Genomic DNA, 20,046 nt, shown 5'->3' with positions numbered 1-20,046 from the left:
CTCTCTTTCTCTCTGTAATGCCTCTTCTCCTTTTCCTCATAAATTTGTCCTTCAAGACTGCTCAGAAACAGGGCTGGGACTATGGTGAAACAGGTGAGGCACTTCCCTTGAGTACAAAAGGTAAGAGGGTGACACAAAACTCAGTAATCAACATTTGTATGCAGTACTTTAAAAATCAAAATTAATGCACAAAATTCACGAAGAACCAAATGTTAAAATTTATGTAAATCATCTCACTCACCTCATCCTAATCTTGGCCCTGTTGGATCCTAGCTTTAGTGAAAATTTTGATATTTGATTCATCATGAATTTTTGTGAATTAATTCTGAAGAAAAAAATATTGCACTAAGATATTATTTATCTTGATTACTGAGGTTTTTTGTACCCCCTTACATTTCATGCCTCACATTAATCTTGATCTTGCTCAGGAATCAACTTTTTAAAGAAGTGTTCTACTTACCATAGGGTATTTGTAGCTTTGATTCATCTTTATGATAGTTTGTATTTCAATTTATTTTAAGTTTTTATTTCAAAACTCTTATAGTAACAGTTGATCTCCTAAATAAAAGCTTGCTGTTGTTATATGACTTACCAAGGACATTTGTGGAAACCTAGAATGCTAGACTTGTATTTCATAAAAGTTAGGACTACATTTGGGTCACTAGGATTTAGACAGACTGCTATGATTTTATGTGTACAGATTCTGTGGAAAATTGTGCCAGATTGTCTACATGTCTATTTAATGCCATATTTCCTTTCTTACAACACTCAAAGGCCACTTGGCAGAATATAGTATCATGCTTTTTACAAATGTAAGGTCTTGTAAGCATAAATTATATTTTTAAAAGTTTTGTGCTTTTCATAATTACATAAGCAATGCACATTTAATGTAGAAAAATATGGACGGCAGAGAAAAACACAAAAGAGAAAGATGCTCACTTGTAGCTTTACCACTCAAACATAAACTTGTCAGTATTTTGGATGTGTATATCTATCTAGTTTCTTTGCTATGTTTATGGATGTTTTTAAGTTTATATGTTTTTAATAAAGATGATATGTGTACTACTTTGTAATCTTTTTTCTGTTTGACAGTTAATTTTTGACATCTTTCGATATCAACAACTATTATTCTGGAGCAACATTTTATGACTCCATAGTATTTCATTAAATGGGTGTGTCATAATTTTTGTACCAGTCTGTGTTGTTGTTTGGGGGTATTTATTTATTTATTTTTATTATGAAGATGTGGGGTACAATTCAGGGTTAGGTATACAAACGTTGATTATACAGGTACCCTTGTTGATGAGGTATGCCCCTCCCTCCCCTAGCAGTTTCCCTCAACTGCCAATCCCACCCCCCTCCCCTGACAGTTTCCCACTACTGCCTGTCGCTTTCTTACAGTATTATAATTGTTCAAAGTGTTTTGGGGTATTTAGTTTTTCCTAATTATCTAACTAAATGAATCATTTTATTTTTATTTTATTTTAGATACAAGGGGTACATGTGCAGGTTTGTTACATGGGTATATTGCATAATGATGAGGTTTCAGCTTCTATTGAACCTTTCACCCAAATAGTGAGCATAGTACTCAATAGTAGTTTTTTGACCCCTGCCCCCTTCCCTCCTCCCTTTAGTAGTTCCCAGTGTGTGGTGTTCCCATCCTTAAGCCCATGTGCACCCAGTGTTTAGCTTCCACTTATAAGTGAGAGCATACAGATTTGGTTTTCTGTTTCTGTGTTAATTCGCTTAGAATAATGGTGTCCAGTTGCATTCACATTGCTGCAAAGGACATGATTTTGTTGTTTTTTTATGTCTGCATAGTATTCCATGGCGTATATATACCAAATTTTCTTTGTCCAATCCACTGTTGATGGGCACCTAGGTTGGTTCCGTGTTTTTGCTATTGTGAATAGTGCTGTCATAAACATTTGAGTGCAAGTGTTTTTTGGGGTTTTTTTGGTAAGCGAATTATATTTTAAATGAGTAATTCTCTATACCTGCTGAGTACTTTTTCTTCTTTTTCCCCAAATTTTCTTTCAGCTCCAGAAATGATGGAGTTAGTATGAGGAATGTGAGGCTGAGGAAAATCATCTTTATAAAATACACTTTGACACAAGTTACAGTCTTTCTATATACAGTCTAACTAGTTAATTTAATCATAATAGCAGAGATTTTTCTGATAATTCCCAAATACTTCTTTCTTAATTTTAAAGAAGTGAAACATCACATTTTAGTGCTCTGTGTCAAAACAAAATGTTCACTTTTTATTTTAGATTCGAATGCAGGCTCAAGGAAGCTTGTTCCAAGGGAGCATGATTGGTAGCTTCATTGATATATACCAGCAGGAAGGCACCAGGGGTCTGTGGAGGGTAAGTACTCTTTTTCTGGTACTGTTCTATGCTCTCTGTTCTTAGCATTTGCAAATAATACTTTTTAGATAAAGCCACAAAATTGTGAATTATAACCTAAGAAATAGATAAGAAACTCTTCATCACCTATGAAAGGCCCAAAACTTATCAGTGGTTTTTATTTCTGCATTATGTTTGGGGATTGTATATGTGGGGAAAGTTGTTATACTATTTGAGATACCCATGTTGGCTTGTTCAGATTCAGTGTTTTTGGCCAGTTCTGTACTAATACAGCAATGTGTGTCTCTGTAGTGTTTATGTTCAAAAGTTGTTTTCTAAAACAATTTTTAACTTTATAAAAAATGAAAGATATACTATACTTAAATTTAAAAATAAATTTTTTTTTTCTACAGACAAGGTCATGCTTGCTATGATGCCTAGGCTAGTCTTGAACTCCTGGGCTCAAGCAATTCTCCCGCCTTGGCCTCCCAGAGTGCTGAGATTACAGGTGTGAGCCAATGCACCCTGCAGATATACTATAAAATACTGAGAAAATACAGAAAAGAAAAAGAAATAAAATCTAGTAGTCCCACTACCTAGAGATAATCTGTTAACAGTTTATCATATTATCTTTCATTCTTCTATCTATACTTTGCTTTTATGTTGTCATTGTTGCTATAGTTTTTTAATTCTGTTTTAGTCACGTTATATTATAATATTAATAAGACTACTAGTAGAATATGCTAGTAGAATGGGAAATCTATTAATCAATCTTTAAATAAAATGAGAGCTTTCTATTTTTCTTATTTTGTAATTTTCTACAACTTATTATAAACATTTTCAAGCATAAAGAAAAATGGAAAGAAAATAGAACTGTGAACAACATACCCATGACCTAGATTAAATGAATGTTAAATTTTGATGGTATTTGTTTGATCTATGTATTTATGTCTGTATACACACACATACACACACACACACACACACACACACACACACACACACACCTTTTTTATTTTTATCTAGGCTATATGAAAAAGTAAGTTGCAGACATTCTGGCACTCACTTTCATTATGCATCTCCTAGGAATAAGGATATTCTCCCATATAATAACAATACCATCTAAGAAAATTAACAATAAATCTCTAATACCTTATATCCGGTCCATATTAAAATTTCTTCTATTGATGAGACCAGGCTAATTTTCTTATGGAATGTTTTCTCATGGTGCTTGTTCCTCTATCCCGTGTATTTCCTATAAACTGACAGTTGGGTCCACTGACTTGATTAGATTCATGTTAAACATTTTTGGTAAGAGAGCTTCATAGGTGATGCTATGTATTACATATGGCATCACAGCAAGAGGCACATAATGTTAGGCTATTCCATGAATATTGGTGCCGAGTTTGATTACTTGGTAAGATTATGTCCACCAGATCTCACCATTGTAAAAAGATATGTTTTTCCCCTTGTGCAATTAGCAAGTAATCTGTGGGATGACATTCTAGCAACATGCACATATCCATCTTAATAGCTAGTCCCCTTTTACCTATCGGTTTTAGCATTGTTAGTGATCCTTGAGGTTTGCTTTTTGATAACACCAGGGTACACTTTCTTGATTAGTCTAATTTAAAACCAGAACACATGGAACTAACTAGAACTTTCTCACAAACTGATGCCAAGGGACAAAGAAAGAGCAATAAATAGAATAGGAAATTTTGTCAGGGGAGCATGGCAACTTTATTTCTTACTTTTATTTTATTTTTATTTATTTTTATTTATTTATTTATTTATTTTTGAGTTGGAGTCTCACTCTGTCGCCCAGACTGGAGTGCAGTGGCATGCTCCCGGCCATCGCAGCCTCGACCTGCTGGGCTCCGGCTATCCTTTGGCCTCAGCCTTCCAAGTAGCTGGAACTACAGGCACGTACTACCACGCCTGGCTAATTTTTTGATATTTTGTAGAAATGAGATCTCACCAAGTTGCCCAGGCAGGTCTCGAACCCATGGGCTCAGGCAGTCCACTCACCTCAGCCTTCCAAAGTGTGGGATAACAGGCTGAACCATCGAGCCCGGCTCTTACTTTTATTTTTGATTGTAATAAAGTACACATAATATTAAGCTTACCATCTTAACCATTTTTAGGTGTATAGTTCAGTAGTGTTAAATACCTTTGCATTGTTATGCAACCAATCTCCAGAACTCTTCATTCCAAAACTGAAACTCTATACCCAGTAAACAACTCCCCATTTTTTCCTCCTCCAGCCCCTGGCAACCCCCATTCTGCTTTGTCTATGAATTTGACTACTCTAGGTACCTCATGTAAGTGGAATCATACAGTGTTTGTGGTTTTGTTACTGGCTTGTTTCACTTAGCATAATGTCCTTCAGATCAATCCATGTTGTGGCAAATGGCAGGATCTTCTCTGTTTCTTAAGGCTGAATAATATTCCAGTGTACGTATATACCACATTTTGTTTATCCATTCAACCATTAATGGACATTTGAATGGCTTCTACCTTTTGACTATTATGAATAATGCTGTTATGTACATGCGTGTGCAAATACCTATTTGAGACCCTGCTTTCAACTCTTTTGGGTATATATCCAGAAATGGAATTGCTGGGTTATATAGTAATTCTATGTTTATTTTTTGAGAAACTGAACATAGCTACTTTTATGATCCTGGCTGCTTTCGTGGTCTAGCCACCTAAAGTAAAGAAGCAAAGTACATTGTGTTCTGTCTTTTTCTGGGACAGACATGTTTTATTTGAGTATTAAAAAATAGGAATATTATTTTATTTCAACCAGAAAATATGTTTGCATTTTTCTTCAAGCACATGGTCCTCTTAGTCTCTTATTTTTCTGCTTTGATTGTAATGTGGGTACTAGAATCATTTCACTTTTCTTCCTAATTTCATTGTAAGAAAAAAATGTCATGAGTGTAATAACAAAGTGTAACTGGCACTTACCTCAGAGTTGGAGAGGCAGTAGCATGGCGGGAACTGTGATGAACTGGAGAGTACGAGCCCCCTGGAGAGAGGGCAGCTGCTCCCCAGCTCCAGCCCATTGCTGCCACTGGTTGACAGTGAGTCCAGTGTGTCCAAATCTTCTGGCCTTTTTTTTTTTTTTTTTTTTGAGTTAGAGTCTCACTCGGTCGCCCAGACTGGAGTGCAGTGGCATGCTCCTGGCCACCGCAGCCTCGACCTGCTGGGCTCTGGGGATCCTTCCGCCTCAGCCTTCCAAGTAGCTGGAACTACAGGCACGTGCTACCACACTCAGTTGCCCGGGTGGGTCTCGAACCCGTGGGCTCAGGCAATCCACTCACCTCAGCCTCCCAAAGCGTGGGATTACAGGCTGAGCCACCGAGCCCGGCTATCTTCTGGCCTTTCAAGAGAAGCTGAAAATCTTCATTTCTGTGTGAAATATCTGATTTTTTACATGTTGAAAACTAATTCAGTCCTTTAGAAACACTGTGTGGGCCACACAAAACATGTCTGTGGCCTGATGTTGTCCAGTGGGCTCCAGCATGGAGCCTTACTCTGCCAAAGTAGTGTTCTGTGAAGGTCACCCTCTTTAACAGAGCAAAGCAGGTGGAAGAGTCCCAGACTGTTTGGTTAGCCAGCCAGATTGGCACAATCAAGCATCTCGGCACAACTGCATCACTTCCACTCTATAAAATGAGTTTGGGAACACTTTTTAATGTAACAGTTATCTCAGAAAGCAGTTGTCCTCATGATATGTTATTTTCCATTTTAAATGACATTTAAACATAATTATGAAAGTAAAACATTCAATGTGAAAACATATAAAATATAGAAAGGAAATGAAGATCAATGTCTTTTATCCTAATCCTGGGTGAAGAAAAATATTTTGTTTTGCTTCCTTCTGATCATTTCTAAAAATTTGGCATGTGTATGTATACCTTTTTCCTTGAAGATAGAATAGTACTACCTATAATTTTTTGTCTTGTCTTATTTAACATTATATCATAAGCATGTTCTTGTGGTGTCGTTAATATTCTTCAATAATGTGATGTTTAATGCTCTAGTAACCGTGTGTTGTAATGTGAGCTGTGATGGAAGCATTGTGCTAGTGAGCGAAACACTGGTAGTGTTACCACAGTGGGACTTGTGAGGGAAGAACTGCTTGCCTTTGGTCTCTCCCCTAGCTTCTTGATACCTTTGCTGTCACCCTAGTGTGTGTCCTTTCTGCACATCTAAAAATTCTGTGAATTAAACATGGAAACTCTTTCCTCCCCACTGACTTTTGATTCATAATTTTATTTTATTTATAATAGCTTTATTGTAACAATTTACATATCATAAAATTCACCATCTTTAAAGTGTACAATTTAATGACTTCTAGTATATTCATACATTTGTGCGGTCATCACCACTGTCTATGTTTAGAACATCTTCATCACTAAAAAGAAACCCCTTACCCTTTAGCAGTCACTTCGCATTCCTCCAATACTCCCAGCTCTAGATAACCACTCTACTTTGTGTCTCTATAACATTTGCCAATTTTAGATATTTCATATAAATCGAGTAATATAATATGTGGTCTTTTGTGACTAGTTTCTTCCACTTGGCATACTGTTTTCAAGGTTTACCCATGTTGCAGCACGTATCAGTAATTCATTCCTTTTTATGGCTGAATAATAATTCCATTGTATGGATATACCACATTTTGTTTATCCCTTTATCAATTAATGAGCATTTGGGTTCTTTGCATTTTTTGCCTATTACAAATAATGCTGTTATGAACATTTGTGTACACATTTTTGTATGAACTTATGTTTTCTTTTTTTTTTTTTGAGTTGGAGTCTTACTCTGTCGCCCAGACTGGAGTGCAGTGGCCGCTCCCGGCCACCGCAGCCTCGACCTGCTGGGCTCCGGCGATCCTTCCTCCTCAGCCTTCCAAGTAGCCGGAATTACAGGCATGTGCTAGCCCGCCTGGCTGATTTTTTGATTTATTGTAGAGATGAGGTCTCGCTGCCCAGGCGGGTCTCGAACCCGCGGGCTCAGGCAATCCACTCACCTCAGCCTCCCAAAGGTGCGGGATTACAGGCTGAGCCACCGAGCCCGGCTGTGAACTTATGTTTTCATTTTTCTTGGGCATATACCTAGGTGTGGAATTGTTAGATCTACATTTAACTTTTTGAGGAAATGCCAAATTGTTTTCCACAGTGGCTGCCCTATTTTATATTTTTCACCAGCAGTGTATAAGGGTTCCAATTTCTCCATATCTTCACTAACATTTGCTCTTTTACTTTTTATTTAAAAAAAATTATAGCCAACCTAGTAGGTGTGAAGTAGTATGTCATTGTGGTTTTGATTTGCATTTCCCTGAGGACTGATGATGTTGAGCATCTTTTCATGTGCGTATTGGCAATTCATATATCTTCTTTGAGGGAAATGTCTTCAGACCGTTAGCCTATTTTAAAATTGGATTGTTTGTCTTTTTATTGTTGTGTTATGAGAGTCTTAAAAATATATATATTCTGGGCCGGGAGCAGTGGCTCAGCCTGTAATCCCGGTACTTTGGGAGGCCAAGGCGAGAGGATTGCCTGAGCCCGGGGGTTCGAGACCAGCCTGGGCACTTGGTGAGACCTTGCCTCTACAATAAATCGAAAAAATAAACTGGACGTGGCAGTGCGTGCCTGTAGTTCCAGCTACTTGGAAGGCTGAGGTGGAAGGATCGCCTAAGCCCAGCAGGTCGAGTCTGCAGTGGCCGTGGGTGTGCTACTGCACTCTAGCCTGGGCGACAGAGACTCCAACTCAAAAATTAAATAAATAAATAAATAAATGAAATATATTCTGGATACCAGTCCCTTATCAGATATATGATTGGCAAATATTTATTTTTCATTTTGTGGGTTGATTCTTCACTTTCTTGGTGGTGTCTTTTGAATCACAAAAGTTTTAAATTGTGATGAAGTACAATTTATCTATTTTTTTGTCTCTTGTGCTTTGAATGTCATACCAATTTTTTTAATTTTTAGTACAGCAAGTGAATTGGGAATTTATAAGTGTTCTAGTATTAGTCATTGATTTGAAAGAGTGACCTCTGTACTTCAGACTTTGATTTTTCTGGCACTTTTCAACTCCTGACTTACTTTGTTCATTTTAAGACTTACATCATTTCCTTTGTATTTCCTTGGTGTCTAATGCCACTTGTGTTTTGTAGGGTGTGGTTCCAACGGCTCAGCGTGCTGCCATCGTTGTGGGAGTAGAGCTACCAGTCTATGATATTACTAAGAAGCACTTAATATTGTCAGGAATGATGGGAGACACAATTTTAACTCATTTTGTGTAAGTTGGATAGGTTGTGCTCATTCTGTATTTCTAGCATTTTGTGCACAGAAAACCTCTTCTACTGACATCCTTAAAGTAGAATTGATAACTGGTATGTATGACCTAAAAACCTTTGTCTCTCCTGTTACCAGAACTTCAAGCCATTTGAGTACTTTACATACTGTTTACAAAGTTGCTTGTGTACTTGGGAGCAGTGACTAATACAGTAGCCTACCAGAGGTCTATAGGATTTGCATTTATTCATACACAACATCTTTATCTAATAAGCATGTCTGTTATTTGCTTTGGTTAATTTTGTATCAGAAAGAAAACTTTTCTCAATGGGAATCAGAAAAAAGGGTGAAATTTTATAGGGTCTGTGAAACCAAAGCACAATTTTTTTGGCTGAAGACTATTGCTACTCTCGTCTTACATTTTCTTTGTCTTGCAATCTTTATGATATTTTGCTACTGAAATGCTTTTGACATATGATACTGTGATTTGAAAAATTTATGTAACTGATAGATGGTGTATGGCACTTCCTGCTTAGGGATCTTGTTAGGCTTAAAAACTCTCATTTTAAAAAGTGGCTGAATTTCAGATTGAAAACTGAAGGGATAACCTTTGAATGCTGTCTCTTTAGAAATGAAAGGACAAGTGCTAGACTTTATCTGATGGGTCTGAGCTATTGTGCACTTATGTTTTGCCTAATTTCTGTTTAAGTGGGCAAGGTGTGGAAGTAGGGGTGATTTATCTTCTTAAAGTTTTCCTCTTTAGTTCTAGCTTTACTTGTGGCTTGGCTGGAGCTCTGGCCTCCAATCCAGTTGACGTGGTGCGAACTCGCATGATGAACCAGAGGGCAATTGTGGGACATGTGGACCTCTACAAGGGAACATTGGATGGTATTTTAAAGGTATGCACATTGTGGATTTGTGTTACATTTTTAGTTTTCTTTGATGTCTTAGACCTTCTTTCAGTTCTTTTTATTAGTTGCTATATATTATTCTGAAGATGAAAGAATCATGTATTTTTTTTAGTGACTTCTCAGAGTCATTCCCAGGTTTAAAAAAAGCTGTCTCCTTGGCAATCTGCTGATGCACAGTGGTCCTTTATATTGTTATTCTGATCTGAGTGCTTGAGAATCCAGAATTCTTTTAATAGCACCATGTGGAATCATTGATAGAAAAAACTTAACATATCCTCCATTTGCCCACTTCAGAGAGGATGGAGACCCTGTAGTAGAAAACTTGGTACTTAAAAAACAAAAACTCTGATAATGATTTTCGTTCAGGGTTGTGCTAGTATTCACTTAAGGTTTGAAAGTTTCTACTGTTGTGTTTGTAGGAAACTGAATATCGTAAATGTATTGCCTAACTACTGGTTATATTATTGCTACAAATAACAAATTTGGGGCTAAAATGTGATGCTGCCATATGGTTTCTCTGCTGCTATCAGTTTTAACAACTGTTTAGTATACATCAGGCACCATTTTAGTAGTTACAGAAAAATTACAGCTACTATAGGTATACAAACTGAGCTAAACTTTCCTTCCACAGAACTGAATTTATCACTTACCAGGCTGTACTGATTATCTCTGGAAGTTTGAGATAGGCTCCCTAAAGATGGTGGCATCTTGAATAATAGTATGAATTATAATAAATAACTTCTGTTGAGTGCTTTATTATGTGTCAAGATCTATCCTAATGAGACTTACATGTATTCATTCACTGACTCCTCACCATTACCCCATGAGTTAGATATTGAAGCACTGAAAGATTAAGCAACCTGCCCAAGGTTTCACAGCTAGTATGTGGGGGAGCTGGAATTTAAACTCTCAGGTCATTTGGCTTCAAACTGACATTCTTTACCTCTACACTATGGTGCTTTTCTCCTATTGGTGGCTAAGTGTTTGTTAGATCATAAAGGATATTAAATGCTATCCTGAGGTGCTTGGACTTTTTGTTTAACTTGGTGGGAAGTTATTGAAAGCTTTTCATCAGGTCAGATTTGCATTTTAAATAGATTGCGTTGGCCTTGTGGAGACTGGATCTATGTCAGTGGTTCTCAGCTTTGGGTGCACATTGGAATGCCTTAGGGAACTTTCACAGCTGCCTTGTCTACCTTAGAATGATGAACTCAGAACCTGGGGAGTAAGACCCAGGTGTCAGTAGTCTTAAAACTTCTTAGGTGATTGCAGTGTTCACCCAAGGTTGAAGACCACTAATCTAAGGAGATAAGCCCGAAGCAGTGGTTCTTACAAGTTTGATATGCATCCAGATCATTTGGAGGGCTTATTAAAATACAGTTTTCCCCATCTCCAGGTTCTGATTCAATAGGTATGAAGTGGGACCCGAGAGTTTACATTTATGACAAGTTCCTAGGCAATACTGATGCTGTTGGTCTGAGGGCCACACTTTAAGGATCCCTGACCTAGAGATAGGGAAGCTGATTAGAAGGCTCTTATAGTAATATGAGTAACAGAGTCTGAAGGCCTGAACTTGAGCTTGGTAGTCGGGATGTAGAAGGTGGGACAGAGTTGAGAATAACTTAGTTGATAAAGTCAACAGAATTTGGTTGACTGGATGTGGAGAGGTGTGAAGAAAGGAGGTGTCAAAAGATAACTTCTGGGTTTTTGGAGTTGGTGACCAGAGGTGACATTCATTGACAGGGCATTACAGGAACAAGAGGAGCAAGTTTTGTGGGAGACATCATAGTTTTGGACACATCATTCGATGTGCATGAGGAGCATACAGTGGACACATTTGGATATTCTAGCCCTAACTCAGGAGAAAGTGCATGGATATAGATAAGAGCCTGCAGAACCATTAGTGTGAAGGTGGTACATAACTGTGGAGGGAGTTGGCCAAGGAGAGCAGGTAGAGAAGTTTATGACCTTTTTGCCTTCCCAGCATACTGGAGTACCGTCAAACTATTTCCAGTAATAGTGATTCTTTGAAGCAGTGGTTCTCAGACCCTGGAAAGTATAGTTTGGCAAAAGCCCCCCTTGGTATTTCTGCATTTGACAATCACTGGTGTAGAGAGAAGAGCAGCAGGCCAAGGAAAGAACACTGGGGAATACCAATTTTTAAGGGCTTGGCAGGTGAGGAACCCAGGTCAAACACCAAAAGGTATGAGGAAACTTTGGAAAGAGTCGTGTCATGGAAGCCAAAGGAGTAATGAGTTTCAAGAAGGAAAGAGTGATTGTTTAACGTGACATGTGATAGAGAGATCAAGTATGATAAAGATTGCAAAGTATCTAATGTTTTCCAGAGGAGTTTTGGTGAATTAGTGTTTGAAAAAGCCAGATTGCTGTGCATTGAGGAACATGTTTAATCATTCATTAATTCAATACAAACGTTTGTGTCTTATGTACATACTGTTCAAGGTTGGTGAGGATAGATTGGTGAGCAAAATAGTCCCTGCCTTCAAGACATTTAAATTCTAATAGGAGATAGATAAACACATAGGAAGTGAGGATAAGTAGACAAGTAAAAAGCGCTCTTTCAAGAAGATGGAAGGCACGATAATATAGTAATAACTAACATTTATTAGATGCTTAGTATATGCCAGATGCTATTAAGCAGATGAGACTTAATCCAGACTCTGTCTGATTGCAGAGTTTGTACTTATAACCACTATGCTGTGTTACATCTGCCGAAACATACAAGGGGGACCACCCCCCAAGAAACTAGAATTATCTTTTGGAGGGCAGGCCCCTTGTAGTACAGGTTTTTCCCCTTGGGTAAGTAAGTGTTCTAGGAACCCATCTGCATCAGTGTACCAGCTAGCATTGTTGTGAGAGGCTGCGTTTGACTTCAGTGAATTTTTTTTGGAGATTCTTTCAAGTGTTTGACTATTTCATGATGAGTGATTTATGAGTACACCTGCTCACACTGCACTGAGTATTCAGCAGTTTTTGACCAAAAACGTCATGACCCCATGCCCTACCCTCCCTATTCACCTGATCTTGCCCTGAGAGACATTTTTTGTTTCCTTGAAAAAAAATCCTTAAAGGGGAATGTTTTGCCGATGTGGAAGAGGTAAAACAAAAACGGAAGAAGCACTAAAAGGCATCAAAATTGACGAGTTCAAAAACTTTTGAGCAGTGAAAAACGTGTCTCAATAGGTGTATTGCATCAGCTAGAGAGTACTTTGGAGGTGAATGAAGTTTAAATATGTAAGAATGAATACACAATATTTTATAAATAAATTCTGGGTTTTTTTTGTCCGCCTCGTATCTTAATGTTGGTAGTAACCTTTAAGTACTTACCTTTTCTCATTCATTTAATTACTTGCTATTAAAGTTTTAAAAAATGATTTGCTTTATATTGTCATGTTATGTAATAGCATCGTACTTTATTATTTTACATTTCATCTTTAAGAGTCCCAAAACACTTTGGTGAATGGAACCATGCATAATCTCTGACAAAAAAAAAAAAACAGTTGCAAATCTTACCCTGTTGCCCCATGTAAAATCCTTTAATGGCTTCTCATTGACCCAGAGCTCTGTATGACTCCTTTTTATTCCCACAGCCATATTTCTGCCACCTTTGTTCTATGTTCTAGATGTACTCAACAATTTCCAGTGCTAGACTTTTTCCCCCTCAAGATTTCACTCATGCCATATACTTTGTCAGGCACTCCCTGCACCACCCTAAATACCTCTTTCACTTGACTAGCTCCTCATTCTTCAATTTCATTACCTTTCACTAAGGCCTTCCCTGACCATTGAACTGGGTTATGTGTGCATGGTTTCTTGTAAATATAGCATTTTTAATATTTAAAACGTTTTTATTAAGGACTAATTCATATATAAAATTTACTCATTCAAAGTGGCTTTTAGTATATTCAATATTTTAGTATATAACAATGGGATATATGGAACCATCACCACAGTTAATTTTAGAAAATACTCATGACCTCAAAAAGAATCCCTGTACCCTTTAGCTGTCACCTTCTCTCCAGTCCCAAGCAACCACTAACCTACTTTCTGTCTCTATAGATTTGCCTATTCTAGATCATATAAATGAAATCATATAATATATAGTCTATCTACCTTCTCTCTAGCCCTAAGCAACCACTAATCTCCTTTCTGTCTCTATAGATTTGCCTGCTGTAGATAGTTCGTATAAATGGAATCATATAATATATAGTCTTTTGTAACTGCCTTCTTCTATTTAGTGTACTGTTTTCAAGGTTCATCCATGTTGCAGCATGTATCAGTACTTTGATCCTTTTTATTGTTGAGTAATAATTCATTGCATGCCTGTACCACATTTTATTCACATTTGCTACATTTTATTGTAATTTTTAAAAGTCAGAGTCACTCTGTTACCCAGGCTGGAGTGCAGTGGCATGCTCATGGCCTCCCAAAGTGCTGGGATTATAGGCGTGAGCCACAACACTTGACCTGTAATTATTTTTAATGTCTCTCTGCCCCAGTAGACTTTAACTTCCTTGAAGGCAGAGCTGTGTGCATCTTATTTATCACTTTATCCACAGAAAACTGTTTATTGAATGAACTAAGCCATATAACTTCATGAAGTAGCTTTTTGTCTATACTTATCTATGGAAGATCTTGCTTGTTCCTACACAACTACCTCATGCCAGCAAGTACCTCCCAGTTCTAACATTGTGAAGAAGTTGATCACTGTTTTTAGAGATGATTATAAAGATTCAGATAGCTTACAAGAGTGTTAGAGACCCTTGCTGTTTTGTGTATTCATTTATTCAACAAATTTTTATTGGAAACTTCAACATGCAAGACTAGGTGATGGGGATATAATGGAAACAAGACAAACATAGTATCTGCTCTTGGAGATTATATTCTAGTTGAGGAAGACAGACAATAAACACACAAAGAATGCACAGTATAGTTTCAGATAGAAGGAAATACTGTGAAGAAAGTAACAGTATAGGCCAGGCTCGATGGCTCAGCCTGTAATGCCAGCACTTTGGGAGGCTGTGGATTGCCTGAACCCGCAGGTTCAAGACCAGCCCAGGCAACTTGGTGAGACCTTGTCTCTACAATAAATAAAAAATTAGCCGGACCTGGTAGCACATGCCTGTAGTTACAGCTACTTGGAAAGCTGAGGTGGAAGGATTGCTGGAGCCCAGCAGGTCGATGCAGGTCGACGTTGCGGTGGCCCTGAGCATGCCACTGCACTCTAGCCTGGGTGACAGAGTGACACTCCAATTCAAAAAAAAAAGTAACAATATATTGAAATAGTGACTCAGTGGTGGGGAACTACTTAAGCTCGGATGGCCTGGAAAAGCCTGTGAGGAGGTGACATCTGAGCTGAGATCTGAATGATAAGATGGAGGTGGCCATGCGAAGAGCTAGGAGAAAAACATTTCATAAAGGGGGAACAGGTTACAAATGTCTGATTTGGGAATAAGCCGACATATTCGAGGGTTAGAAAGAAGGCTAGTGTGGCTGAGTGTGGTGAATGATGGAGAAATTAGTAGGAAATGAAACTGGAAAGAGGCAGGGGCTAAATAATACAGGATCCTGCGGATTATCACAGAGAATTTGCAATTAGAATGAAATCTACCAGGAAGCCATTCAAGAGCTTTAAGCAGGAAAATTACATGATCTGATTTATAATTTTAAAAGATTATTCTGGCTTCTAGGTGGAGATTTGAGACCAGTTAGAAGTCTATTGTGGTAGTACAGGTAAGAGATGATGAGATTGGGTTGCATATCAGAGTTCCCTTGTCATTTAATAGTTTATGATTCTAGGTTATCTGCACCTGGGCCTTATTTTGAGTAATCCATTGGGGAAGAATTTTGCCAACAATGTTTCCATAAGTATTGCTCTTATTATGTTGCTACTTGTTCCCCAGAAGTGGTTAGTAAGGATATCTCTAGTGTTCTTAATCTCCAAGTTGGGATAAGGGATACTTACAAGCCTGGCTTCTCATATTATCCTATCCAATATATACATTTTTTAGAATCATGGTGAGTTTCATGTCACCAGTGGAAAGGCAAAATAACATTTTTCAATGTCTAACACAATGCTGAAACACACTGTAGTTACTTAATAGATATGTTGCCAGGTGAATTGGCTCACACCTGTAATCCTAGTACTTTGGGAGGCAGAGGCGAGAAGAGTGCCTGAGCCCAGGGGTTCAAGATCAGCCTGGGCAACTTGGTGAGACCTTGTCTCTACAGTAAATTAAAAAATTAGCCAGGCGTGGTAGCACACGCCTGCAGTTCCAGCTACTTGGAAGGCTGAGGTGGAAGGATCACCTGAGCCCAGCAGGTTGAGGCTGCAGTAGCCATGAGCCTGCCACTGCACTCCAACCTGGGTGACAGAGTGAGACTCTAACTTAAAAAAAAAATGTCCATTATATATAAACTGTTTCTGCTGCATGAATTCAGCATACGCCACCAGATTATATCCTTCATGCATAATTTGTCATTTAATTCTCATAACCACTTGGTGTGTCTAGGACCCCATCATATGAAGTGAGAAGCCAAAAATCAAAGCAGTTCGCGTTATTCTACATGTAATCCTGAAAGTACTCACATGAGGGAGGCCATGGTGTTACACAGAATTTACAATGATAAAACAGACTCAGAGAAAGACAGTGACTAACCCAACTACCTATTTTCTTACCCTGCTTTAGTTTTCTTCATAGCATTTATCATTTTTGGATATTTGTCAGCCCCAGTAGAATATATGCTCCATGAGGGCCTGGACCATATAAGTTATCTGTTGCTGTGGAGCAAATTACTCTAAAACCCAGCTCCTTAATATTTATTATTTTGCAGTTTCTGCAGGTAAGGGATTGAGAAGCAGCTTAGCTTCTTAGAACCTCTCACGAGATTGTAGTCCATATGTCAGCTAGTGTTGCAGTCATCTGAAGGTTTGCCTGAGACTGGGATACCTGTGTCAAAGATCACCCATGCAGCTATTGGCTGAAGCCCTCAGTTTCTCTCCTTGTAGGCCTCTGTTCAGGACACGGCAGCTGGTTTCCTCCAGAGTGAATGATTCAAGAGAGAACAAAGTTGATGCCTTTTTATATATAAAGTATCTTGTATAACCTAGCAGTGGAAGTGACATCATGTTGGTGGCACAGACCAAATGTGGTGTGGGGGCTACACAAGGGCACAGATAACTGGAGTAGGGGTCATGGGAGGCCATCTTGAAGACTGGCTACCACAGGCATTTTTTTCTGTCTTGTTTACTATTATATTCCCAACAGTAAGAAGAGTGCCTTGCATGTGGTGGGTGCTCAGTAAATGTTTATTAAGTAGGTGGATGGATTTAGACTACCTACAAATTTAAAATGTATCTTTAACAAAATACCATTCGTGGAGCTATAAGTTGCTCTGGGGTGAGGGTGGAAGATGATTGTCAAATGTAAAGAGAAACGGGAATTCACTCCAGGTTTTTGATTATATCTTTCCCTCAGATGTGGAAACATGAGGGCTTTTTTGCACTCTATAAAGGATTTTGGCCAAACTGGCTTCGACTTGGACCCTGGAACATCATTGTATCCTTTTAGAACCCAAGAGAATGAAGGCAAATGCGTCAAGCTTCCAGGTAATTCTAGGCTATGGGAAGGAAGATTTGATTATTAATGCCTTCCAGATAGTGAGAAACTCAAGCTTCCCATTGGTGACCATTGAGGATGGAGTTAGGTAGAGAAATAGCTTTCAGGAAAAAAATGTGTCAAACTTGTCTCTTTAAAACAAAATGGCAAACATAGTTGATCTAGAAGGGGTTATGAAGTTTTTAGAAACCCTCATGGAAGATGCCCATAGCAAAGTCCATGCTAAGGTGATTTGGATTTCCTACCCCTAACTATAAGGACCAAAATAGCTGGGAACTAACAAGACAGGACACATTTATAGGGTAAAGGAATTCACAGCCAAATAGGCCTCCTTTCTCATAGGTGAATCTCCCTCCTTTAGCTGTATTTGAGTGCCTCCTATATGCAGAGCCATGTATTGAATACTGTGTGTGAAGTTGTGTGTATAGTAGTGAGCACTGCAGGGTTGAAAAGTAATTCCCTGCCCTTGTGGGGTCTGTAGGTTGACAGAGATAACATCTCTTTCTCTCTATGGAATTGCTCTCATCGCTTACTGTCTGTAACAATTACTCTAACACTCAATAGTATGTTGTTGTCACTGTTCTTGGTTATTGTGTGTATGTGTGTGTCCTGTTTGCCCCTGGAGACTATAAAATATTAATATGTCTTTAGTTTTAATCTGTTTATATTGCTAAATGCCAACAATCTAAATGGGCACATGGTAGGCACGTAGTGCATACTTGATTCAACAAGTGTTTTAAAAAAAAACTTTTAAGCAGTTACAACTTAGACTAGCACAGACGAAGCACCTTAAGATAAGAGAATGCAATATACTATTTAAAAATTGGGTTTGGCTTTCAGTATCAACCCAGTGATCTTCCATGACTGACTTCTCAGTTTTTTATTACATACGAGCAGCTCAAGAGGCTTCAAATCTAAGGACTGAATATGTGAGCCCAACCCTGCCAGCCTTTCTACTCTTTCTTTTCCCTTTTTCCGTGTTCTAAAGTATTTTGACAAAGTTGTGAGTGTTTACTGAACCACTGGTCTCCTAAGGGCCTCCTGATGAAAGAACAGTAGGATGGTTCAAAGTTCTTTATGTGGTTTGATAGCATGTTAACTTTTTCCTGAGAGGAAGTGTTAACATTGAGACTCTGGCCCCAGATTGGTATCTTCTATGAAGATGGATACTGATAGGTGACATAAAAAATGGCCTTCTTACCAAATGTGGGTTAAATGTATTTGGTTAGCCCCAGACATGGGCTGGAGCAGAAGGCATAGGCCAGGGCGGTTACTGCTGTATATGTTACAGACCTCGGTTCTCATTAAAATATTTATTGGCAGAATCACTTTGTCTTTGTCTTCATTTTCTTTTTTCTCCTTTGCCAGCTAAGTTACAGTCTACAGACAGTGATAAAGAGAAGATGACTATGAAATTGAGACTGTACTCTTATTAAAGTGTTCTTTTGTGGGAACAGAATAAGTACATAGTGTTTTCCCACTGCCATTCGTTATATTAATGCTGCTTACTTATAAACACTGGGCAAGTGGCTCTTTTCCTAAGCACGAATAAAGAAGCATGGTACATTTGGAAGTTTCTACAGATAAAATGCTTAAAGAGTCTAATAGAACCCTGGGCCCAGAGTTCTAATTGTCTTACAGGCAAAAAGTTCTGGCTACTTTCTTGTACTAGAACAGAGCCAGGTACATTGTAGGTACTCAAATATTTGTGGAATGAATGGTTCTTCATCTTTATCCTTTCATTCATTTGTTCTAAAACATTTATTATGTGTCTATTATGTCCTGGATGCTGGAAATATAAAAGTGAGTAAAACATAATCTCTGTTTTCAAGCTCACATTATAGTGGAAGAACAGATGTGTAAGTAAATAATTATGGTAAATTCTAAGCACTGTGTCAGAGATTAACAAAATGCTATGGGACCACAGAAGAACAGCCTTACCTAGGGAATTTGCCAGAAGACTTCATAGCAGAAGTGACTTATGAGCTGAGACAGAGGAAGAGTAGACGTTACTATGTGGATACAGCATGATACCTTTTGACAAATCCAAAAATCCTCTGCATTTCTTCCCTAAAAATCCTTTACATTCCTCCTGTTCATTCCTTCCGTTCCCCAAATGTCTGGCAACCACTGAGCATTTTACTGTTTCTGTGGCTTTGCCTTTCCCAGTGTGTCATAAAGTAGGAGTCATACAGTAGCCTTTTCAGGCTTCTTTCACTTAGTTATATGCGTTAAGGTTCCTCCATGTATGTTCATGCTTTGATAGCTCATTTCTTTTTAGTGCTGAATAATATTCCATTGTCGGGATGTACCACAGCCTATCCATTCACATACTGAAGGAGATCTTGGTTACTTCTACGTTTTGACAGTTATGAATAAAGTTGCTATAAGCATTTGTGTGTAGGTTTTTTTGTAGATATAAGTTTTCACCTTATTTGGATAAATACCAAGGAGCAGGATTGCTAGATGGCATAAGAGCGTGTTTAGTTTTGTAAAAAAACTGCTGTTTTCTGAATTGCTGTACCATTTTGCATTCCCAGCAGCATGAATGAGAGTTCTTTGATGCTCCACATCTTTGTCAGCTTTTGGTTATTGTTTTGGATTTTAGACCTTCTAATAAGTATGTAGTGGTATCTCATTGTTTATTTTTTAAACACTACACCTGACAGACAAACACTACCCATTCCCATATATATGCGCAGAAGGGAAGCCATTTTTTCCCACAGTGGTACAGGCTGAAACATAGTTTCTTGAAGGGTTTATACACATTGTAAAAATGGCTCCTTATTTCACCTCAACCTAGATGTTATTTTTTTCAGAGAAACCTTCCAGGGCTTTT

The 20,046-nt window shown here is 38.2% G+C and overlaps 1 protein-coding gene across 2 annotated transcripts in view; it reads left to right on the top strand.

Moving 5' to 3' along the window:
• Positions 1-18,532, top strand: part of SLC25A14 (solute carrier family 25 member 14) — a 36,874-nt gene extending 18,342 nt beyond the window's left edge. For both annotated transcript variants that reach the window (XM_021719249.1, XM_008071464.2), the window contains 5 exons: positions 2,274-2,369; positions 8,539-8,663; positions 9,423-9,558; positions 17,067-17,147; positions 18,084-18,532. In XM_021719249.1, coding sequence (XP_021574924.1) covers positions 2,274-2,369; positions 8,539-8,663; positions 9,423-9,558; positions 17,067-17,147; positions 18,084-18,125 — 480 coding nt within the window. In that variant the 3' untranslated portion in view covers positions 18,126-18,532. The remainder of the gene's footprint in view (positions 1-2,273; positions 2,370-8,538; positions 8,664-9,422; positions 9,559-17,066; positions 17,148-18,083) is intronic.
• Positions 18,533-20,046: the final 1,514 nt, after the last annotated feature.

Source organism: Carlito syrichta, unplaced genomic scaffold (genome assembly GCF_000164805.1).
Source record: "Carlito syrichta isolate Samal-C Ts95f unplaced genomic scaffold, Tarsius_syrichta-2.0.1 Scaffold314335, whole genome shotgun sequence".
NCBI classification, from domain to species: domain Eukaryota; kingdom Metazoa; phylum Chordata; class Mammalia; order Primates; family Tarsiidae; genus Carlito; species Carlito syrichta.
This window is presented reverse-complemented; position numbering and strand designations above follow the sequence as displayed.